This window comes from Aethalodelphis obliquidens, unplaced genomic scaffold, assembly GCF_003676395.1.
Source record: "Aethalodelphis obliquidens isolate GAN/ISIS:26980383/991018 unplaced genomic scaffold, ASM367639v1 scaffold7, whole genome shotgun sequence".
In the NCBI taxonomy this organism is placed as follows: Eukaryota; Metazoa; Chordata; class Mammalia; order Artiodactyla; family Delphinidae; genus Aethalodelphis; species Aethalodelphis obliquidens.
Window position 1 is genome coordinate 20,465,844 of NW_020837951.1, and position 24,694 is coordinate 20,490,537.

Consider the following 24,694-nt stretch of genomic DNA (forward strand, 5'->3'; position numbering starts at 1 on the left):
ACTTCCCTGGTGACACAGTGGATAAGACTCTGTGCTCCCGATGCACGGGGCTCGGGTTCGATCCCTGGTCAGGGAACTGGATCCCACATGCATGCCACAACTAAGAGTTCGCATGCCACAGCTAAGGAGCAGGCGAGCCACAACTAAGGAGCCCATGTGCTGCAACTAAGGAGCCTGCCTGACGCAACTAGGACCTGGCTGAACCAAATAAATATTTTAAAAAAATGATTAGGTCATGTTCCTTTTTTGATTTGTAAAAACATTAAACAAAGGGAAATCTATCTAGTCACTCTTCTGCTTTCTGTAGTCATTATTTATGATTGATGACACAAGCTTTTGGCAAGCACAGATAGGGGAAATTCAAGGTCAAAGATAATATACTACCATAAACAGGGACTCATGCTTATGGGCTATGTTCATGTGATCAAGTTTCACTGGACTAATCCTGCCTTTTTATGACCTGTATGGGGCCAGCAGATATTCTGAGATATGGCTCTGGCTTTGTTTCAAGTGCCTCTATAGGTGAACTTTGAAATTCTCCTATGGCTTTATGAATTCTGCACTTATGTTGTTCTTTGGGGGAGGGAGGTGGTAAAGGAGATGCAGGAATAAAGGGGAGACTTTGATATAATGCAATAACAAATAGGGCTTAGGTGCCTCTCCATAACTTGGCATTCCAGGCCAATACACTGGAGTTGTTTAGAAAAAAATGTAGTAGTTCCCAGGGAAGGGAAATACAATTTGATGAATATATATGGGGAAGACCCTTCCCGTTGATGGCTATGATGTTGTTCCACTCATCCTCTAGGCCCTGGCCTCATATTCTTACTCCAAATTGACTGGCAGAAAAGTGGTCATAATTGTTCGAATATAACCACACCATGCTTTGGATATTTTAGCTGCCTTTCCTTGGCTTGTGTCCCTCTTGAGGTGCAGTAATCATAAGGATACTTACACCAGTTTCATTTCCAAAAAGTATCAGGCTGAGTAAATCATAGGTTTACACAGGTTCTAGCCAGAACTGGCAAAAACTTTTGACTCCCAAAGTTCTGCCGTATCAGTGTACTAAAAACAGTTCAGTAAAATGAGGCAGTAGAGGTAGTGAGAAGATAAGTCAGGCCAATAAGAAAAGAGGAAATGGAAAAGACCTTAAAAATCACACACACAGAGTTCTCCCCAGACTAAATGTGGCAGGTGATAGGAGTTGATAGGGCACTTGCTACAACTGCAGGTTTATAAAGACAGAACTCTGGAGAATAACTGCCAAAACCCCACCACCATCACTACCACTACCATCAAAAAAAGTAAAAAAGAAAGAAAGAAAACTTAGATTTTATCCTTTTAAAACTCCTTCAATAAAACTAAGGCTACCATTTTCTCTTCTAACTTTGTGCCTTTGTTGATAATAAAGATAATTCCAAGGGATCATCTACAACAACAACAACAAATTCTCACTTGCTTTTCTTTGTGTCAGTGGTTGGGTTGAGATGAGAAAGATGTTGATAGACCTGGCAGAGAATTAATTTAGTGATTACTTGCAGATTTCAATATTATTTTCTCTTTCTTCACCATATACCAAAGTGAGCTCTACTGTAAGCAGATAGTGTAGGGAGTCCCCAGAGAAAAGAGCCAGATATAGCTTTTTGATATAAGAGAAGCCATTTTAGGCCAAAGCCATCTTGTCATCTAAGCCTGGCTACCATGCTTGCCCTTGAAAAGGTCTCAGTAATAATGACCTTAAGGGAACATAAGAACAAATGACTGTTTATCAGGCAAGAGCAGTAACAATAGCAAAGATAATAAACCAGTTGCAGGATTCCTTGAAAGCACTTTTTGTGGAAAGAAACCAACCTATGCACAGTCTACATATTCAAATAATAAGCAGAGTCTATGTGGCTGTATTACTCATACATCAGACTAATGGGATGCATCAAAAGTAACCAACTTCCAGAGACACAAGGGGGAAAACGACTTCAAACACTTACACTTAAAACTTAAAGGGCCTTCATTTATGAATGGCCAATGATCTAGGCAAATAAGAAATGCTCCATGGACTGACAAGTTTTTAGAAGAATAAAAGAGCAGCTATAAATTAGTGAGAGTAGCTCTTTTACATAGAAGTTCTTGGCTAAGAATACCTATTTTAGTAAAAAAAGACGATAACTCAGGAGCTGCCCTGAGAATCTCTTTCTAACTATCCACAGAAAAGACAGAAAGCAAACCTGTGATTTGATTCTAATCAGAATAAGACGAAGAAAGGCTTTGCTTCCGGATACTGGAAGAGGAAAGAGGAAATCAACTATAAAAGAGGAAATCAACAATAACACAATAATAGTGGGGGACTTTAACACCTCACTTACACCAATGGACAGATCATCCAAACAGAAAATTAATAAGGAAACACAAGCTTTAAATGACACTATAGACCAGATAGATTTAATTAATATTTATAGGACATTCCATCCAAAAACAGCAGATTACACTTCCTTCTCAAGTGCGCATGGAACATTCTCCAGGATAGATCACATCTTGGGTCACAAATCAAGCCTCAGTAAATTTAAGAAAATTGAAATCATATCAAGCATCTTTTCTGACCACAACGCTATGAGATTAGAAATCAGTTACAGGGAAAAAAACCGTAAAAAACACAAACACATCCCTGGGGATGTTTCCCTTCCAGAAATATAAGGAAACAAACACTCTCTTTCCAGCCAAGCCAAGTACAGGAGATGGTTCATAGGAGCCTGCATTTTGCTATTTTTTGGTGATGGTGTTGATAATAGAACCAGTACTCCCACCTACACTAGTGTCCAGATACCATTTGCATGTATTTCTCAAGCTGTAATTTGCATTTTAGGTTGTACTCCTAGAAACTAATCTCTCTGCAAAGAGGCACATAAGTATCCTCACCTCCAACTTCTCATATTGATACACTTATTTTATGTTCACTGCGTGGCATTTATGTCTCTGTTACAGATTTACTTTCCAGCCTTATCCCAATCTCATCCTCTTCACATTCAAATATTCCACCGAAATTGATTTACTCAATTTTCCTGAATAAATTTAGTACTTTGACACTTGTATGCCTTTTTGGCCGTGTCATTCTCTGTAGTCCCGCCCCCCCCCCCCCGATTTTCTGAATATGAGCAAATCCTATCATTATTTATTCAACATTTACAGTGCACTTAAAATGTGTCAGAAGTAGGATAAAGGTAAAACATGGCCCCTGCTCTTTTGAGTTTACAATCTAGTTCATTCTTTAAGGCTGAGTTAAAATGCCACCTCTCCTATGAGGTTTTCCTTGAATTCTTGACAGAAGAAATCTCTCTCTCTTTTCTGAATTTTTCTAGCAATCTTCTCTTATGGAAAATTTGACTTACAGTTCTTAAAGTACGAGATAAAAAATACCACATATACACAGCAAGTTCTTAGAGGGCAAGTAACTAATTTATACCTCCTTACTGCACCTGGAAGAACACTGGACAAATATTCACTCACTCAAAATGTATTTAATTCTTACAAAACCCATGTAGGTTTCATACCTACTTACAAGGAGCCAGCTGCAAAAGACAAGATTCTTGCCTTTGCGGAACCTACTCTAGAGGAGGAATCCTCATTAAATATGGAAAAAAATAAATATGTATACGTATATATAATTATAAATTTGATAAGTAATATGAAGGAAGTAAACATGGTACTGTGATAGGAGAATAACAGTAAAAGAACTAATTTAGATGGAGGCGGTTAGGTGGAGAGAGAAGAGAGAAGCCCTCTCTAAGGAGGCAACATTTAAACAGACTGATAAATTACTGGAGTTGGGTAGAAGAGCAGAGAATAGCACCCTTGAGGCAAGAAAAGAATCAAAGCCATTCAAGGTCAGTATGAATAGAACACACTGAGTGAGAAGAGAGGCCAATGAAGTTGAAGAAAGAGGCAGAAGGGGTATACTGAAGAAGGCCTTATAGGTCATTTAAAGGAGACTAAATTTTATTCCAAGGGCAAGTGGAAGATATTTAGGCGTAATGAGCAGGGGAGTGATGTAGCCAGATTTATATTTTAACAGAATACTTTGATGTGTAGAATAACTGGCTTTTATTTGTTCTTCCCTAATAATATTTCCTGCTCAAGTTTTCTGTGAGGCATTCACAGATGGAAAAAAAAAAAAATCCCCTACAGAGCCATGGGCCATAATCCTTTAATTTGCCAGAATCCAGAAAGACATCTGTTAAAACTTTAGAAGGATTAGAAGAACCTTCTAATTTCTGGGTTATTTAATGGTTTGAAGGGCAAAACTGAAGGATATTCTACAAGGACTGTCCTGGGTTGTAAAAGCTTCTAAAGTCACACATCACCTTTTGTAGGAGAGAGTTAAGCTTACTGAATATTGTTAAGAGCATGAGTTTGGAGTCAGATAAGATCCAAATCCTGGCTCTGCTAATTTCTCTCTGAGTATCTTGGTGACATTTCCTATAAAAGTCCCATGAGTCTTTAGGTTGGCAGTAGGTACTATGCATAGAGGCTGCTAAAGGGGCCATATCCAGATTTCAATACCATTTGGGTAAATTACTCAAATTTGGTAGTTGCTCAATAAGTTAAAAAATATGACGAAGGTAGACTAAGTTCCCTGTGGGACATGGACAGCAGACTGTAAGATACACAGCAAGTGTTTAGTAGATTTTTATTGGATTATACAATCTGTACTATACATGGAAACCTTTAACAGTGATATATGACAAACCCCACTTTTCACTCACACCTCCACGAAACATTGGCAATAAGTCCAGAATTTATGTGACTGCAGTTTTTAATGCTAAGGGCAGTGGAGAATATACTAGACTGAGTCCAAGATCTGGATTCTGGTTCATCCAACTCTGTCACTTTGTATTCTTTTGGATAAAACACCAATGTCAGTTTCTCAATTTTAGCCTTATTGACATTTGGGGCTGAATAACTCTTTGCTGTATGAGCTGTCCTGTGCACTGTAGGATGTTTAACAGTAAGTATCCCTAGCCTTTACTCACTGAATGACAGTAGCACTGTCCCATGTGTGACAATCCAAAATGTCTCCAGACTTTGCCAAATATCCCCTGGGGGGCAGAATCACCCTACTTCTTTGAGAGCCACTATTGATCTCTGAGTTTTAGCCTCTCATCCGAAACTCAGGGGAATGAGATAACATCTGTCTTGTTCTCCTTTAGGGTTATTGTATGATTCAAATAAGATAATGAATGGCAAGAAATACTGAGAGAGAAAAAAAGACCATATAACATACATAAAAGCATTATTATTACTCTGTGAGTTACTGTTATTATTATGTTCTATGAGTGCTCAAAAACAAGGCTGAAGAAAACTACTCACATCTTGTTTATGGAATGCATTCTAAGGCCTACGTTAGGCTATGTGCAATCTAATACACCTTTTACGTTTGTATTCAATAAATATTTGTTGATTGAATGATTTTAAGTCTGGGCCCAATAGTAACTTCATTTTCTCTTCTGGCATGTTCTCAGGTTTTTCTGCTGAGCTACCACAATGTAGTGTGTTTCTAGACCTAACTCCACATGAAGGACAGGCCTGGATTAAACAAGAATGGCTACTTATTTTACAGCTGGAAAACTGAGGTACATGAGGTTAACTGACTAGCCAAGGTCACGTGTCAGTCAGTCTCGAGGCAGTCTGCAATTAGAATCCAGATTCTGACCTCAAGTCCGGTGACCTATTACTTGTATCATTGTACTTCTACCCAACTACTTGCGTCCCTGTCTCTTAACACAAAGGTAGCTATTTTACTTTATGGGGGCAATTCTGAAAAATTGAGATAAGGAAACAGTTATAGTTTTTAGGGAACTTAGAAAGAAATGTAGACCTATTTCTATTGGGAGGCACAAGTGAATATTCCCTACATTTGGGGTAAACAAAGATCAAGTTATCCAAGGGCACTGTCAAGTCTATAAACCCCATTAAGTTGTCCAGGAGGAGCTAAATCTAGTTGTTATCTACCTCCAGAGTAGTTGTGTCTTGCAACACTTTACACCATGCTATGGCCTACAATTTGTGTTAAAACTATGACCTGCAGTATTCTTGGCTGCTCTGCCTCTGTAGCTCTAAGTGAGAATGGACTTCCACATAGCCGGAGCTTCAGGCCACATTTCAGCATTCCATTAAAATTCACAAAAGCCCCAAATGCCATTCTACTATATATTTTCAGTGTCAGAAACAGAACTTTTAAAGAATAACTCATAAAAATGTCACCGTTAAAAAAAGTCACCATTTATTCTACTCCTTTAAAATACCAGAACACATTTAATTATTATGCCTCTGTGTGAACTTTCAAATGGTGAATGTCACAAAGAGTCATCACTCTCAACCGTTGATTCAATAGTCTTCTGAGTAATTCTCAGGCAACGTATGGGTTGTAGCCTACCTTAACCTTTATAATTATTACAACTCGAAAGAAAATAAGACCCGGGTTCTAGCCCGGGTGTTTCCATTACACTAAGCAATTTAATCTTTATGGTCACAATTTCCTTAGTGAAGAAATAGAATAACTCATCTTTAGGGCCTATTTCAATTAAAAAGTTTAGGTGTGTATAATATCGTTTCAAAGAAGAACAAATGCATACTTGTCTTTTCTAGGAACATTCTGAATATTAGATGATATGCTTTAGACATTCCAATATTTCAGTGGCTTTAACTTAACAGACTGTTCCTATCACTTTCTAATATATTCCAATTCACCAATCTTATACAATCATCTCTTCTGAGAAATACCTAAAGCAGAAATACTAAGGGCAACAGCCCTCCTGGTTCTTGGAGTCACTGCTGAGTATCATAATGCCATGCCATCTTTGGAGTTCAGAACAAGTTACTAAAACTTTGTGGGGATAATACATACACAGAAACCTGGGTTAATAAAATCTCACAATTTTTTTGAACATCAAATGTAAAAATATATATGAAAACGACTGGCACATTAATAACATACATAGTAAATAATAAATGATAATTGCTTCCCTCCTAACTCAAGGGTTTCTCAAAGTATGGTCCAAGGACTGCCTGAATCAGAATTGTTTGAGATGTTTGGCTAAAAATGAAAATTACGGACCCCACTCCAGACTACTGAATCTCCTCTCAGGGAATGGGGTCTCAGACTCTAGGTATATATCCAGATATATAGGCAATTCTTATGCGCTCTAAAATTTGAGAACCAAAGTTCTGAATTACAGAGATGTACAACATAGATATAGTATACAGGCTCTAACGACTGTATGTTTAAGAAGAGGGAGATTAAAAAAAAAAAAAAGAAAAGAAAGAAAGTCAAGATTCAACCAGGAACTAAAATAAGACATTTGTTTATTCTGATATTCCAAAAGGGCACAAAGATTGCCCAGTCTCACTTAGAATTTACACACACCACCACCTACTAATCAAAGAACTTTCTGGGCTAACACTAAATTTAATACCAAATGGCTCATCTTTGGGATTTGAGAGAGGTTTCTTTCACCCACTGTGTGAATAAAATCTGAGTTCCAGATGAAGGGGAAGTTATATATCTTCTACAGTTCTACTTTTCTAGATTAGTTGTGAAATACAGGAATTGAACTATCAGAAAAACAGACTTTATTGCTGACTAATAAGACAACAAAAAACCTTCTGTGTGAAGAAAATGCTGTATATAGTTCCCAACATGATTAATGAAGTTAAGATTTGTTCCCAGCTGAGCACTCCAGGGCCTGTCCCTAACCATCAACTCCTGCATTTCTGAGAATGAGAGTTCAGTTAGAGATCCTGAATAGGTCACTAAAAACAAACAAAAAAAAAAAACATGAGGAGGAAACTGTGGGCAGAAGAGATATTTTCTCTTTCTTTTTTATGGCGGCTTTCCAAGTATGCAAGGAAGTTATTCTCTAACTAGTAAAACTGCACTTTCTGGTTGTGGACCCTTGGGCAAATTACTTAATATCTCTGGGCCTCAGCTCTAAAATCAGGTAATAAAAGTAGCCTCTCTCGGGCTTCCCTGGTGGCGCTGTGGTTGAGAGTCCGCCTGCCGACGCAGGGGACATGGGTTCGTGCCCCGGTCCGGAACGATCCCACATGCCGCGGAGCGGCTGGGCCCGTGAGCCATGGCTGCTGAACCTGCGCATCCGGAGCCTGTGCTCCGCAACGGGAGAGGCCACAGCAGTGAGAGGCCCGCGTACCGCAAAAAAAAAAAAAAAAAAAGTAGCCTCCCTCACAGGATTGTTACGAATTCACTGAGGCAACAGCACAGTGGTTAAGAGGGTAAGTTAGTTTCCTCTAATATAGGTATGACAGTAGCACCTACCTCGTGACAGTGTGCATTTAAACACCAACTTAGCACAGTGCCTAAACACAGTAAGCCCTCGATACATAGTCATTACCGTTACTTCTTAATCTACTGTTCTTTCTAAACTTGGCGTAGGTATAATTCCCCAAATCCTTTGATTTGTCCTTCGCCCATTGCTCCATAGCTAACCTTTCTTTCTAACCTTTGCTGTTCTCATTTTAGGAGTTTTCAGAGTGTGCTAGTGAACTCTATCCCCTTCACTTCACAGGGAAGAATGTTCTTCACCTATAAAGAATCAGGTGGTCAGTAATTTGTTTCAATTTGATTCCAATCTGCATTTATATTCTTTGAAATGTCTCGAAGTTTCAGGCTTCTTTCTCTCTGTTTTCTAATGATAAAGGATACTTTTTTTTTTTTTTTTTTTTGCGGTACGCGGGCCTCTCACCATTGTGGCCTCTCCTGTTGCGGAGCACAGGCTCCGGATGTGCAGGCTCAGCGGCCATGGCTCACGGGCCCAGCCGCTCCGCGGCATGTGGGATCCTCCCGGACCGGGGCACAAACCCGCATCCCCTGCATAGGCAGGCGGACTCCCAACCACTGTGCCACCAGGGAAGCCCCAAGGATACTTTTTTTACGGGTGGTTTCCCCACTGCCAAACAATTCTCCAACACCAGCTGGGTGTCCTACAATTCAACTCAATTCTGACACTATCTTCTCAGAGATAGCATCAGATTACACAGATTTAGGACCCAGTCCTACAAGGCTGCTCTTCACTTCAGATGCCAATTGCAAGCCTGTGCTTGTGATCAGCTGGCTATAAATCAGAGGCTCCCACAATCCCCTCTCCTTGAGTTCTACAAATTTGCTAGAGTGGCTCACAGAACTAAGGAAATCCATTTACCCACTAGATTACTGATTTATTACAAAGTATATTAAAGGAGATAAATCAACAGCCAGATGAAGAGATATATATAGTGAAGTCCTGAACAAAGGAGCTTCTGTCCTTGTAGGTTGGGGCCAGCATGGTGGCACTTGGAAGCATTCTCGTTCCCCAAACCCAAAGCTCTCGGAACCCTGTCCTTTTGGGTTTTTATGGAGGCTTCATTACATGGGCATGATTGATTCAATTTGGCCACTGTTGATTAAACTCAATCTTCAGCCCCTCCCTTCTCCCAGGAAGTCAGGGGCTGAAAGTTCCAACCCTCTAGTCACTTTGGTTGGCTTCACAGGCAACTAGCCCCCATCCTCAGAGAAGTTACCTTATCAACGAAAGACATCTTTATAGCTCTAGTCACTTAGGAAATTCCAAGGGTGTTAGCTCTGAGCCAGAAATGGGATGAAGACCAAAAATATATTCATTATAAATCACAATATCATACTTTTTCTTATTTTTATATTTTTAAAGTCATTTCATTAGGATTTTGAGAAGGAAACGAGATATGCTCAAAGCGCCATCTTGCAATGAAAATACATACATTATAAGATGTGCCGTGGACTACTTTGCAGCCATAAACAAGAATGAGGAAGCTCTTTGTATACTGATAATGACCTCCAAGGTACCTTATGAGATGAAAAAAGAAGGGGCACTATATGCTCTCCTTTGTAAAAAGTTTTGAAAGGGAAAAAAGTATATACATATTATTTGTAAACACCTATACTACCTCTGGGCATGGGGGAATAAGAAGGTAGTAACACTGTGATCCCTAGGAAGGCAACTGGTCAGATGTAGGTTGGATTTGACACAACATTTTTCATTATACATCCTGTGTACCTTTTGAATTGTGAACCATGTGAATATATTTCCTACTAAAAAATTAAATTATCAAGTCCAACTCCTTTATTTTACAGATGGGGAAACTGAGGCCTAGGTCATTGAATAATGATGCTAATATACTCTTTAGTCAACTGAACCTGTAACATCTGCTTCTTGTACGTTGCTTCTGTAACACTAGGCTAGCTACTTCCCCCAACCCTCCCATTTCTCCAGATAGTTTGTTGGGAAGCAGCTAAGTAGGAGGGGTTTCTGAGCTTTATGTATCCTGTTTTAGTGGCAAATAATATAGAAGCTCCTGTTTCTCTTGGCCACTCTCACCTTTCTGTACAAAGAAGATCAAGTGTACAACTACATTCTTCACAAAGGCCTTTGGAAAAGCTTTTATTTGCCTGGTCCGAATAGGACAACTCAAATTTGATATGTCAAACAAACAAACTGAAAAGGTCTTTTAGTTATGCAATGATAGAAGGGCCTAAGTCCAATGGGGAGTGGATCTCCCAGTTACTATACTCTACTTCTCTGATACCTTTTGTTGTTGGCTAAGCCACATCCTGGAATAAAGCAATCCCGAGATGCACCCTTTCATACCCCTCTTACTGGATCCTTTTGTAGTCTTGACACATTTCCACCATGCTAACCATGAATGCTTAAGTATGATTTATGTAAAGATCCGAGTGTTTTATAAAAAGCGTGATAAGAGTAGAGACAGCCCTGGACTAGGCATCAGAGACTCTGAACTATAGACATAAGTTTGCCATACATTAGCTATGTGACATTAAGCAAATCACCTGAACTCAACATGTACTAGTTCATTTATTACAAAATGGATATAAAAATATCCACCCTGCCAATCTCACAGGTTGTGAGGATCAAATAAAATATGTCAAAATACTTCCTAATTCTAAGGTACAGTAAATATGAGATATTATTAATGGTAGCTTGCTTTCTCATTAGAGGACAAAATTAATCTCTGAAATTAGATGTCCAAGTCACACATAGGGCTCACTTTCATGTCACTTAAAACACACAGACTCTTATAGCCTGATTTAAAGAACACTAGCTAGTTAGATATGTATAGGTTGGCAAAGCATTGTTTTAAATGCCTCTTTGTTATAATCAAAGGCAGACAAAGGTCCCCCTTGCTAAACCTTCCATTTAGTTATATTATACGGGATTTCAATCGTCTATATCACAGTGTTGTTGGTTTGCCTGTGGAGAATGCTGGGAATTAATTTGGTGTGAGGCAGAAACTAGAAAACATTTTACCTTTTCCTTTTTTACTCCTCCCTCCCTCTGAGAGAAAAGTTGTTCAAAACCTCAGATAGAGACTGCATGGCATGGTAGAAAAGTACTGGGCTAGGAATCAGCAGACCTGGGTTCTATATCTGGCTCTAGGGGTTTATTATCTGTGTGACCCGAGGAACTAGGTCTCTTCATTCATTCATTCATTCATTTGTTCGTTCATTCATTCAAATTTATTGTGTACCTACTGAGTGAAGGTACTATGATGAAACCCTATCCTCAAGAAGCGCAGTCTGATGGAGAAGGGATACATACAAATAATTAAAATACAGTATGAGATGAACTAAGATATAGGTTATGCACAGGGTTGTGTGGGAACTGATAAAAAGCCATTAGGAAAGGTAGGAGACAGGAATGGGTGCCTGCGGGTACAGTTAGCAGCATTCCTCTTCTTTCATTTCATAAACTGAACGGATACATTCTAGATGCTCCAAATTGCTTCAAAATTATACAAACACTCTGTATAGTTCTATAATAACTCTACTACCTATTTAGGGAAAGACTCAAACTGGCTAAAAAAGGTCCCGCTAACGTTTTACTGGTTGCTAAAGTTTTGCTCTTTATGTGTTCCCCCCAAATCATTTCTCTTATTTACTTTTGTAATGCAGGTTTCTATGTCATTATGCTGTATTGCACAATGTCCTCAGCCTACAAAAGCAGGTTGTATACAAAAGCCTAGGGCCTTTGTGCAAAGGAAAAGAGGTAGGGTGGACCCTTCTCAACCCTTTCCTTCTCTGCAGGGCTTTGTATTCCTAAGGATGGCCCCCCCCACTGCTTGGGGATGTTACCTAAATCATGAAATGATATTACTCAAAGCAATGGAACTTCAAAAGCATTTCCTTCCCAGTGCCTACTCTAAGATTTCTTTTGGCATAAACTGCTCACTTTAATGGATTAAGTATCAGACCCTTGCTGACTTCTCATACTTAGTCACAAACTATAGAAAACTTTTGATTTTTTTAATAGCTTTTTTATGCTAAAAGCTGCATGTGGGAGTGCAGGCATCAATCAGCAACATGCCCTCTCTCTTCCCTCCCTTTTCCCCAACCATGCCTGGCTTGCCAACTTTAAATGGCAGAGTTATCTGGGTGCTGCCTGGTTATTGACTTATCTGACATCTTCCACTAGTTGAAGTCATTCTGTCTCTGTAAACACTTACTTTTTTCAGTGATAACTATGTCATCTTTTTTGTCTTTTGCAGCATGTCTGGTGAGGAAGGCAAAAAGAAGAATCAACAGCAGAGGCAAACTGGAACAAGGAGAGGAACGGACTTAAGAATCAGAGACTCTTAAGAGTATGGTATAAATTGTTACCTTTAGAGAAGTCATTTAATTTTATTCACATTCAGTCTAGAACATTTATTTTTCTCAATTCAAAATTGAGATTATAATCAAAAGGAAAACTGGACTGAGGTCACTTAAAATAAAAAATTCTATTTCCTACTGGGCTAAGTACAAACTTGTTAGCTTGGCCTTCAAGGTATTTGACAAATATGGCCCTGGTCTCCTTTTCAACTTTAATCCACTATTTCCCTATGTATACTGTTTAAGATAACAGTAAACTATTAGCAAACTATTGCACAGAACTCTCTTAACCAGTTTAACTGATCACACATTAGCTAGGCTATTCTCCAGTATCATGGGAGCAACACTTCTGCTCTCCCTCTCAGTGAAATTATGTGCTTATTGAGGGTATCAGTTGTGTTTATTCAGAAAACAATTTATGCCAATTGTGTTTATTATTCTAAATATATAACTTAATAAAGTATTACATAAAGCAATGAAGTATAAATGAGAAGAGGAAAACAACATCAGCAGCTAATATTAACTGAGTACTTACTACCTGCCAGGCACTGTTCTAAGTGTTTTATGTGAATTAACTCATATAATCTTCATAAGAACCTTGGGAACTAGATACTATTATTGTCCCTATTTCACAAAGGAGGAGACTGAACAACATGCCCAAAGCCTATACAACTCAAAATTGGCAAAACAATTTGGCTCCAGAGCTTTAACTACTATGCTATACAAGTTGAAAGCTTAGGAAAGACTAGATAAAGATACACATAACTATGCTCCACTCGACCTTGTATGTGAAAGTAGCCACAGATAATACATAAACAAGTGAGCAAGGCTGTGTTCCAATAAAACTTTATTTACAGAAATAGGCAGCAGGCTAGGACAAGATTTAGCCCTCACACTGTAGTTTGGAGATCCCTGAGACCCACACTCCAAGAAGAGGCTTATGTCAAAAGAATGGCAAAAAGATGTTTTAAGTTTTAAGTTAAAATAAAATGTTTAAGATCTACAGGTAACTAATATCTGTATGATTCCCTGCTTTGACTTACTTTTTTTCAGTTAACTTTTCCCTTCAACCTGGAAAGCCTTACTTCCTTACTTCCACTTGGAATCCCACTCACCTTCAAAGCCCATTTTCTAACCCACACCTTCCTCCAAACTATGTAGATTTGATCTCTTCTTCCTTTGCTATCCTACAATCATTCATTTCTACTTATGAGACTTACTTTGCTATATCTTCTATTATGGCTATTTGCATACTTCAATTATCGTCATTATTCAAGTATAAGCACTTTGAGGACAGGAACAATGACTTACTCATTTTCTCATCCCAGGCAACACCCAGCACAGCGTGTATACATAGCAGGTTTCAGGTGATGTTTCTTGAATTGTGTTCTGACATTCTTCTGTTTCAGTGACTGAACAGAAAGAACACTATACCCCCCCAAACCTACGTTCAATTCATATCGCTAACACCACACCTAAGATCTAACTTGGTTATAATTTTAAACTATTAATTTTAAAACGCATCCACCAGAACAGATTAATATAGGTGTACCTGTATATAAAAATTGTCATCTAATGTGTAGCAAAATTGCTGATAATTCTAAAGGAACTGTTAAAATTGATGCTTTCTGGTTACTCTTCAGGGGGTCAATACATTTTATAAACACATCTAAAAGCTGTTTACTTAAGCAAAACAAAAAAACAAAAATGCTTTATTCAAACTTGAGACAGGGTTGTGCCTATTTACCTCCCAGCAGTACTATTTGATAGATATCTGGGAGTGTCTAGGGAGCCTGGCCCAAGCTCTGAGTGAGTTAGAAGGGCTGGGACAGGCATTCAGGTTTCCTGATTCCTAGTCCAATATTCTACTTCAGGAAGACAGTGGCTTTTTAGGTACACTCAATCCTGCAGTTCAAAGCCTGGAAGACTGAGGAAGCCTCAGCACTATCTTCCCCTTCCTCATACTGCCAATCAGAACCAGCAGCTGTGTCCCACAGTGGCAATCTGGGCACCCATATTTGTGGTGTTTCCATCACCAAAAAGGCTGATCCAGATTTTAGGATTCCAGCCTATCTAGAAAGGTGACTTAAACACCCTGGATAAAAACACTCCCAACTCAAGAATGCAAAATAAGGGCTCAATGATCCCATGTAGCATTCTTTTCCCCCCTTCAGCATTTTTTAAAAGCACTGTTCAGATGTTGTGGTGCTGGAATGACAATGACCAGTACTGGGGAGAGGGGTAAGAAAGAGCTGTTACTTATGCAGCTTATTCTTTTTTTTTTTTTTTTCCTGAGAGTAGCCAAGCTCACATTTAACAGAGAGCTACCACAAAGGGTTCCAGTTCCAGTGCTTGGATTCCAGTTGCATCATTGCTTTAACATTGTCAGCCTTCACTGCTTTAACCATCTTAATCTGTAAAATAAACACAGGAAGCAGACAACAGCCCTATCCTTCAGTTTAACAGAGGAATACTTTACTAACAAAAATTAGACCTACATATAATATTTTTAGCTATCCTATTTCTCTTTCCCCTCCCCTAGAGCTTTAAACAATAGGAAAATCATCTTCAATTGACACAAGAGACTAAGCAACCCAGACAGTTCACAGCTAGTACAGCATTTTTATCTTTCTGGAAGCTACCTATAAAAGGCAAGAGCCATTGCTGGGCTCTCTGGGTCACACGGAAAAAAATATCCTAAGAGAATAAATTAAGGAATAAGGAAACAAGGATGAATTCCACTACTTGGTCTAACAAAGAATTAATGAGGACCCATTACGGGCAAGAAGGCATAGTGCTCTGTGACACAGGAGACACCAAGATGAATAAAACTGTTATCGTCCTTGAGGAGCTTACAATTTAGTAGAAGCACACAAACTATAATAAGAAGCAGAACAAGGCAAGTGCCAAGAGGTATAAAATCTCTGGGAAGGAGCTACCAACCACTTCACTTTGATTTCATGCTAACAGATTAAAACATTCAGGTAAGGGACACCTGTTGTACTAATCTGATTGTGAGGAGAAGCCCAGAGTGAAAGCTCTCCTGAGATCTATGGAAACAGAAGCTACAGTGGGACATGATCTGCTTATCCACACTTCCGCTAAGCCAGGCCTACCCCGAGATTGTTCCAAGAATGACCCTACGTTAACCAAAGAAATTCTTATATGAGATTCAGAAAGGGTGGAAACCGGAGGCAGAGAAGTCGACAGCAATTGATGTTGTCTTAGGTCTGTGGCAAGAAGACTAAGCAAAACCCAGGCCAAGGTTGGTGCTGGGGGTTTTCAGCTTCTGAAGTTTCCTCTTTTCCATCACCCACCCCCAGAACATTCCAGCTCTCCTGCTCATCACCTGCATAGGTGGACTCTAGGGAGGGGACTTCTCTCCAGATGTATGCCACAGTGGAGCAATAACCACTCTGTGAGAGAATACAGTACTTAAGGACTGGTAAGGTTCTTGTTGACCCGGCAGCCCGCTAATTCCCGAATCAAGAGACTAGGGATCCAGCCCCAGTCTGCCCTTTACTCTGTGTGACCTCGGACTAGTCATCCAAGTGCTTAGTTCCTCTCTTTCCCTACCTGTAAAATCTGGGATTAGGAGGAGACTGGGATTGAATTCGATGACCTCTGAGGTCTTAAAGCTTCTTGACCAGTCGGCACACGGAAGCACTGGACAAACAGCCCGTTGAATAAATAGCGAGGGCGGCCACAGGGGACAAGCGGCAGAGGGATCAGGCTGGTTTTACAGACGGGGAAACTGAGGCACGGAATACCTTGCCCCAAGGTTACTCCGGTTATGTCACTACGGGGGCCGGGCCGAAAGCTCGGGTCTCCAGACCTCCAGTTCCGGGCCCTTTTTCCTTTCGCCGAGCTGAGAAGAATGGCGTGGAGGTCCTCGTCTCGGAGGGGAAAGAACTGTGCTCGTGCCAGGGTTGCGAGAGGGGCGGGAGAGGCCTTACCTTCCCAGATCGAGTCCAGCCACCGGCGCCTCCCTCTCAGAACCTTATTCTGTCACACTCCCAGGACTCTTCAGGAGCCCCCTCCACTTGTGACCCTCTCGACGTGTCCAAGACCGCCACCGAAGCGCCGATTCCCGCCCCTACCCCGCCCCCTGCCTCTCTGGCCAATCGCCGCGCAGGGTTTCGGAGCGCCTGTGCGTCTCACCGCCTCTAAGGGCCGGAGAAGCCTTTCGTCACGCGGCGTGCCTCCCCCTCCAGGTCCTCTCATTTGCCTTTGCTCCACCTTCTCCAGAACCTAGACTCCTCCTGGCCGAGTCACAGTGCGAGAGTTCGTCCTGCCGGAAAACAGCACGGCGCGGCGGCGTTTTACGACGTCGGCGGTGAAAGGCTCTGGAAACCCTCCGACTTCTTCCCTGAAGCGGGGCGAAAGGCTGCGCGATGTTCGGTGCGGGCGACGAAGAAGACACCGACTTCCTCTCGCCTAGCGGCGGGTGAGTGACACATGCGTGGAGCAGAGGGCGTGGCTGAGAGAGCCTGGCCATACGGTTGGAGGGACCGCTTTCTTAGACCTCTTCCCAACTTCCGGGTCCAGACCCTTGCCACATTCCAGTGCTCCACAGGTCTCAGAATCCAGGCAGAGCTCGAAGTTGTGCTGCGTCTGTCCACCTGGATTCTGGACCTGGCATCTCCCCTGACGCGCAGTAGGACCCTGGGGTTCGACTTTTGCTTTCTGGGTCACAGTTTCTCCTTCTGTGAAATGGGGGTGATTATTGATGAAAATACCTGTCTCAGAGTTTTTATGAGTCAGCTGGTGCCTATATGAGACTTTCTCTTTTCCGTGGACAAGGCGGTGACACTTCAGAATTGGCGCTGGTGGGTCAGCTTCAGCATCCTTCAAGGCCTAGCTCGGATGTCACTTTTTGGTGCTTTCCTTTCTCCCACGGCCCCAAGGGAGAATAAATTGCTTTCTCTTACTTATTCTCACAACTAGGTGTGCTTACCTTTATCTTTGTACACAGAACCTACTAGATTTTGAGCCCTGACAGGACGAGAACTGTTTACGTTGTTCATACTGTTCTGCTCTCGGCACGGTTCACCGTGGCACATAGTGAGTGCTCAGGAGGTGCCTACTGAGTGAATAATGACTGTGAAATTGCACTGTAAAGCCTAAAGCCAATGTAAGAAACTGCAGTTGCTGTCCCCTGTCCCCAGTCACTATATAAACTAGCCTGGGGTACAGGTCTTCAAGAGGCAGGGTTTTCTCTCTTCCACTAATCAATGTTGTGTTGGTAGACAGCTTGACTCCCTTCAAACTTGTGAGCTGCCAAGTTCTGATCCTTGCAGAGTCTTTCTTTGAACATCTGTTTAACCAATTTAAGAATGTACCGAAGGGCTTCCCTGGTGGCGCAGTGGTTGAGAGTCCGCCTGCCGATGCAGGGGACACGGGTTCGTGCCCCGGTCTGGGAAGATCCCACGTGCCGCGGAGCGGCTGGGCCCGTGAGCCATGGCCGCTGAGCCTGCGCGTCCGGAGCCTGTGCTCTGCAACGGGAGAGGCCACAGCAGTGAGAGGCCCGCGTACCGCAAAAAAAAAAAAAAAAAAAAAAAAAAATGTACCGAAGAATGATGAATACACCAATATATACTCCTCATTCTACGAAATATTTAGAGGTTACAAAAATGATTAAGCTGTTCTCTCTGGTCTCAGGTTGCTCCTAGTCCTGATGGAGATTCCAGTACATGATTGACCTAAAATGACACTGGCTGTCTTTTGGTCTTAAATAGGATCTTTTGACTTACACTGTGATCAGCTCTACATTAGCCATCCTGAGTCCTCTTTTCACTCTCACTGCCCTGTTCCACCCCTACCCTCGCTTTGGATGTCCTACATCCACTTAGTTCCCCCTTGAGTTCTTTCCAGTTGCTCAATTATTTTAGAGTTAAGCAGTGCTTTGGTTCCTTTTTTCCCTACTCCACCCAAAACATTCACTGTTTCCACACATCCAGCCTGTTGCTGTTGACTGTGTAGTCAGCCATTTGAATTAATGTTTTTTCAGACAAACTTGTTTTGTAAATGGCTGTGACTTTTGAAAGTTTACAAGATATACTTTATTTATTTTTAGTAAATTTATTTATTTACTTATTTTTGGCTGTGTTGGGTCTTCGTTGCTGTGCGCGGGCTTTCTGTAGTTGCGCGAGCGGGGCTCCTCTTGTTGCGGAGCGCGGCCTTGCTCAGTAGTTGTGGCTTGCGGGCTCTAGAGCACAGGCTCAGTAGTTGTGGCACACAGGCTTAGTTGCTCCGTGGCATGTAAGATCTTCCCGGATCAGGGCTCGAACCCATGTCCCTTGCGTTGGGAGGCGGATTCTTAACCACTGCGCCATCAGGGAAGCCCACAATATACACTTTAAATTCACATTCTTCACTAAGTGAAAGTCTTTGAGGGAAGTCTGTAAATGAATGTTACAGCTCCCAACTTTATTTTTAATTTAATTTTTATTTTATACTGGAGTATAGTTGATTTACAATGTTGTGTTAGTTTCAGGTGTACAGCAAAGTATTTCAGTTATACATATATATATCCATTCTTTTTCAGATTCTTTTTCCATATAGGTTATTAAAGAATATTGAGTAGAGTTTAGGGCTTCCAGCTTTGATGCAACAAGCAGTACACTGCTGACTGAAAATTCCTGGGTAGATAACGTCAGTCATGTGCTCTTCTCCACGTTCCTGGCCTGAGATAAGTTCTTGGTGGCTCAGCTATGCTGATTTCCTGTGCAGGCTCCTTAAGGACCTGAGAAACTAGTTCTAGGCAGGAGACTGTACTCCTAAACACAGACAACAGCTAATTGAATGATAAAAGGCTTAGTAAACGAAGTTATACAGGTGACTTATTTTTGTTCCCCGTAATAACCAGAAAAACTAAATCAAGTTTGAGAATACAGAAAGTTTCACCAACATTCCCTGATTCAGCTATTCCTTTGTCAGTTTTCTCTAAGGAAGTAAAACATATGACAGTGAGTACTGCGGCTGCTTTTCAGTTCCTCTTGTACAACTGTAATTTACTGTAAATATTACTTGATTATTATTTTTTAAGTATCTTGACTTAAATGTGTGACTTACTTGATTCCACTTAAGATAGTCAAGCCTAACAGAAGTGAGAGTATTAGTGCCTAGGATGGCTGTCTAGATGATTGATAATCTGTGTTCCAAATTTCCAGGCCTCTTGGTCCATGGTTAACCTAGCAATAGTAAAGTGGTAATCAGAAGGTTTGTGGGTTTTTTTTTTTTTTTTTGGTCTTAGCCCTTTCTTTCCGTTGAGACTTTGAAATGAAGAAATATGTGAATGCCTACTAAGTGTATGGTACGTGGCTTCAGCTAATACAGATAGGAATAAGGAACAGTTCCTGCCCCTAAGAAACTTCCAGTTTAGTAGTAGAATAAAACAATCCAATAATGATAATCAAAAAGCATTCTTAAGGGGCCAGGAATGTATATACCGGTGTTGTAGATTATATAAAAGTTATATCTAGGCAGGGACTTCCCTGGTGGTCCAGTGGTTAAGACTCCGTGCTTCCAATGCAGGGGGCGTGGGTTCGATCCCTGGTTGGGGAACCAAGATCCCACATGCCACGCGGCGCTGCAAAAAAAAAAAAAAAAGTTATATGTAGGCAAATCTGATTAGCATAATGATGATAAATCACCAGTGTAGAGGTAGAAAAAAGAAATCTGGAACTGATCATCAGAAAGCATTTTCGGTATCTAAAAGATACTGAAAAGCCTAGATTCTGATGTTGATTCTGTCCCCAGTTAGGAGTGTGACTTTATGGACAAGTCACTTACCATCCTTGACTCTCCATTCCCCAGTCTATTAAATAATGGGGTTGCTCTAGGTGATCTTTGAGACTTTTCCCAATCCTGTAGTTTGTATTTATGCTAATATCAGCTTATAGTTGCAGGTCAGTTTGTGCACTGGTCAGGCATGGTTTCTTCCTTCTAGGGGTATCTGAGTTGAATCGACATTTTAAGGTAATAGGATGTGGACACGTGTATAAAACATATTGTGTACTTACTCTGTGCAAGGTACTGTACTAAGTACTATATATACAGTATTGTATTAATTTCTTTCTACTACTCTCTGAGGCAGTTTTTACTAATATTATACTCATTTTGCAAAGGGGAAATTAAGGCAGAGAGAGGAAAGTTGCTCAAGGTCAAACGGCTAAAAAGTAAAAGAACCTAGATTTGAAATCAGGCAAGCAGATTTCCACCAGACTGCCTGTATGCCTTATTATTATTATAGAAGTAAATGTTTGATACCACAGTTTGGAAAAGAAGTATTTGAACAACTGAAAGAGTCCCCGTTTATTAAAGTACGTTGATAAATCATAAATGCATGTATTACTGTTTTGTTGTTTTGTTTTTTATTTTTGGCTGCGTGGGTCTTCGTTGCTGCGCGTGGGCTTTCTCTATTTGTGGTGAGCAGGGGCTACTCTTTGTTGCGGTGTGCGGGCTTCTCATTGTGGTGGCTTCTCTTGTTGCAGAGCATGGGCTCTAGGCTCACGGGTTTCAGTGGTTGTGGCATGCGGGATCCATAGTTGTGGCTCACGGGCTCTAGAGCACAGGTTCAATAGTTGTGGTGCACAGGCTTAGTTGCTGTGCAGCATGTGGGATCTTCCCGGACCAGGGCTCGAACCCGTGTCCACTGCATTGGCAGACGGATTCTTAACCACTGCACCACCAGGGAAGTTCTGTATTACTGTTTTTAATGAGAAAAGAAAAGGAGTATAAAATTAAGGTTAGATAAGACTTTGATAACTAAATGCACAGGCTAACATTTTTTAAATTTTTTAAATTAAACAAATCTTTTTTATTTTTTGGCTATGTTGGGTCATTGTTGCTGCGCACAGCCTTTCTCTAATTGCAGCGAGCGGGGACTAGTCTTTGTTGCAGTGCACGGGCTTCTCATTGTGGTGCCTTCTCTTGTTACAGAACACAGGCTTTAGGCGTGTGTGCTTCAGTAGTTGCAGGCTCAGTAGTTGCACCACGCAGGCCCTAGAGTGTGAGGTCTTCAGTAGTTGTGGCGCATGGGCTCAGTAGTTGCAGGGTGCAGGCTCTACGGCACGCGGGCTTCAGTAGTTGTGGCTTGCGGCCTCTAGAGCGCAGACTCAGTAGTTGTGGCACACGGGCTCAGTTGCTTCGCGGCATGTGGGATCTTCCTGGACCAGGGATCAAACCCGTGTCCCCTGCATTGGCAGGCAGACTCCCAACCACTGAGCCACCAGGAAAGTCCAACATTTATTTTTTAAATGTGATTAATGCTGGAATGACTTTTCCTATGAATTATAAACTTAGAGACTAAAGTCCAGAGTTAGCAATCTCATTCTTGCTAACATAGTTAGGGAGATGTGTACATTTGAAAACACTTCAGAAGTGGAAAGTGTAATAATTTACAAAAAACCTATGCCCCTAAGTCTGTGTAGAGTTCATTTTAAAAAAATAATAGAAAATAGAATTAATCTGAAAGATAATTAGGTTGACCTGGCTTTTGGATTGATTTTGCAATCATCAATTGGCTGGCCTTTAGGGCATCTGTGGAAACTTAGTTTACCTGCAGCACTTTTGTCTTTACATTAAAAAAAATAAAACGCACCTGCAAAATTAAAAAAGCAAATCCAATACCCATAGTTTACTGAAGCTACCAAGGACATTCTTTCTTATCAATGATTTGTGCATAATCTGTTAATCTTAACTAGGTTCTAAGCTTTGCAAATTTTTCAGGAGGTTAAAGGCATTGTTCAACTTCCTAGAATCTTATTCTTTTAGGGAATCTGCTCAGATTGCCCTGGGTAAAAGGAGAAGTCTTGGTCTTTTCTAAATTTCATTAGCATTTGTTTATGTCTTAATGTAGGCCAGCACTGCTCTCTATAATTGCAATATCATTTAAACCTCTTAGTCCTTTAAAGTAGACATTGTTGGCCCCATTTACAGGAAACTCAACACTACCTTGAGAATACAAGGTAATAGTTTCAAATCATATTAAATTTATTTTGCAAAATGCTAGTATGTATTATACATTAAAATTATCAGGGAAAAAAGACCAAAAAAAGTTGTTGGGATGTTTCAGTATTTAATAGTAACCAATTACCATGTTAGATGATAAAGACTGAATAAGTTTTATTAATCTCTATGGAGTGTAACTCCATATAACAGCTGTTTGTTATATATCTCATGTTATAGTTTGCAATTATATAGTATATACCTAATTCCCTTGTTAGAGTATATAAGCTACTTGAAAACAGAACTGAGTTTTGCTCACCAATGTATACCCAGCACTTAACACAGTGTCTGATGCATATTTCTTTTCTTTTTTTTTTTTTGCGGTACGCGGGCCTCTCACTGTTGTGGCCTCTCCTGTTGCGGAGCACAGGCTCCGGATGCGCAGGCTCAGCGGCCATGGCTCACGGGCCCAGCCGCTCCGCGGCACGTGGGATCTTCCCAGACCGGGGCACGAACCCATGTCCCCTGCTTCGGCAGGCGGACTCTCAACCACTGTGCCACCAGGGAAGCCCTGATGCATATTTCTTGAATGAATGAAGTATAGAGTTCTGTGGGAGCCCCAAGGAAGATCACCTAACCTAGACTTTGAGATTAAGGGTCAGCTTCCAGGGGAAGAATGTTTCAGGCAGAGAGAACAGCATATCCAGAAGCTGGAGATTAGAAAGATCTTGCCTTATATGAGAAATTAGAAGTTCCACAGTGTGACTGTAGCATGCAGTTGGAGATGAGAAATGGTCAGACAGGAAGCTGGGGAGGTAAGGAGAGGTGCGGTCTTGAAGGGGCTTGTAAAACTGTCTTATGGAGTTTGGACTTTTATCTTGGTAATATTGAGGTGTCATTGAGAGTTTTAAGGAGGAAAGAGACTTGGTCAAATTTGGTTTTGAGAAAGGTCACTGTGGGTGCAGTGGGAAGGATGGATAAGAAGCAGACACGACCAGGGTAGGGAGATGAGACAGGAGGTGGCTGCAGGAATTCAAGCTCTGTAGATGTGTTGGTGGTCTGAAGTAGGGAAGTGTCAGTGAGGCTGGGGAGAAGTGAACGAGTTCGAGAAATAGCGAGTAAGATCAAATGGACTTGAGGATTGGTCATGAACACCAGGGGAAAGAAAAGTCAAGGTCAATGCCCAGATTTCAGTTTTGGTTGTGGGTGTTTGCAGAAAAGGGTTAACATAGTAGACCTGAGACAGTTATCCTTAGAGAGTCTTGCTTACAGGGTTGGCTGGCAGCTGGAAACTCGATTGGTAAACAGTTCCCCACACTAAAGCTTTCCACAAATGATAAGAGCGGCTCACTGTGCCTACACTGTTTGTACAGACGATATGGTTTATTACTGAACCTTATCTTCCTTCTGGGAGTCTAGAATTTTGGTACACGTTAGAAGGTTTCTATGTGACTAGCCCACAATAAAAAACCTTGGGAACTGAGTGTCTAATGAGCATTCCTGGCAGACCACTCTCACATGTTGTTACAACTTATTGCTGGAGGAATGTAACATGTCCTGTGTTACTCCACTGGAAGAGGACTTTTGGAATTTTGTTCCTGGTTTCCTCTGGACTTTGCTCCAGTGTGCCTTTTCCCTTTGCTGATTTTGGTGTGTATCATTTCCTTGTAATAGACCTTAGCCCTGAGTGTGTGTGTGTGCGTGTATATATATATATATATATATATATATATATATATAAAATACATTATGCTATAATTGTATGGTAAGTCCGGTGAGTCCTTCTAGCAAATCACTGAGCCTGGGGGCAGTCTTGAGGATCCTGGCACAAAATGTCATTCATCAAGAGAGGGAGCACAAGAGTAAGAACAGGTTTTCTGGGCATTGGGCATTGGAAGATATGAGTTCTGGTTTGGACATGTTGCATTTATGTTCCCTGTGGGATATCTGTGTTGTCTGCACCCAGGAACAAATTCTGGGCTAGGAATACAGATTTGAGCACCATCAGAATTTGGATAGCACTGATATCAAGGTAAATAAATTAGATTGCCAAGGGAG

General features: G+C 41.0%; 2 protein-coding genes and 1 long non-coding RNA gene across 11 annotated transcripts in view; 2 read left to right on the top strand and 1 right to left on the bottom strand.

Moving 5' to 3' along the window:
* Positions 1-16,768, bottom strand: part of SLC31A1 (solute carrier family 31 member 1) — a 28,401-nt gene extending 11,633 nt beyond the window's left edge. Inside the window, exons 1-2 of one of the 4 annotated variants that reach the window (XM_027105161.1) lie at positions 16,642-16,765; positions 8,495-8,590 (exon numbers count right to left, since the gene is read on the bottom strand). In XM_027105161.1, coding sequence (XP_026960962.1) covers positions 8,495-8,522 — 28 coding nt within the window. In that variant the 5' untranslated portion in view covers positions 8,523-8,590; positions 16,642-16,765. Of the gene's footprint in view, positions 1-8,494; positions 8,591-12,540; positions 12,630-16,641 lie in introns of those variants that run through there. The other 3 variants (XM_027105163.1, XM_027105162.1, XM_027105164.1) reach the window with 3 other exon arrangements.
* LOC113619799 (uncharacterized) lies at positions 5,289-13,695 on the top strand. Its single transcript, XR_003432534.1, has 2 exons — positions 5,289-5,621; positions 12,583-13,695. It is a non-coding gene; the product is annotated as an uncharacterized LOC113619799 (long non-coding RNA).
* A 215-nt stretch (positions 16,769-16,983) lies between the features above and the next one.
* FKBP15 (FKBP prolyl isomerase family member 15) overlaps positions 16,984-24,694 on the top strand; it is a 55,671-nt gene continuing 47,960 nt past the window's right edge. For 2 of the 6 annotated variants that reach the window (XM_027105148.1, XM_027105153.1), the window contains exon 1: positions 16,985-17,132. In XM_027105148.1, coding sequence (XP_026960949.1) covers positions 17,080-17,132 — 53 coding nt within the window. In that variant the 5' untranslated portion in view covers positions 16,985-17,079. Of the gene's footprint in view, positions 17,133-24,694 lie in introns of all 6 variants that reach the window. The other 4 variants (XM_027105149.1, XM_027105151.1, XM_027105150.1 and 1 more) reach the window with 3 other exon arrangements.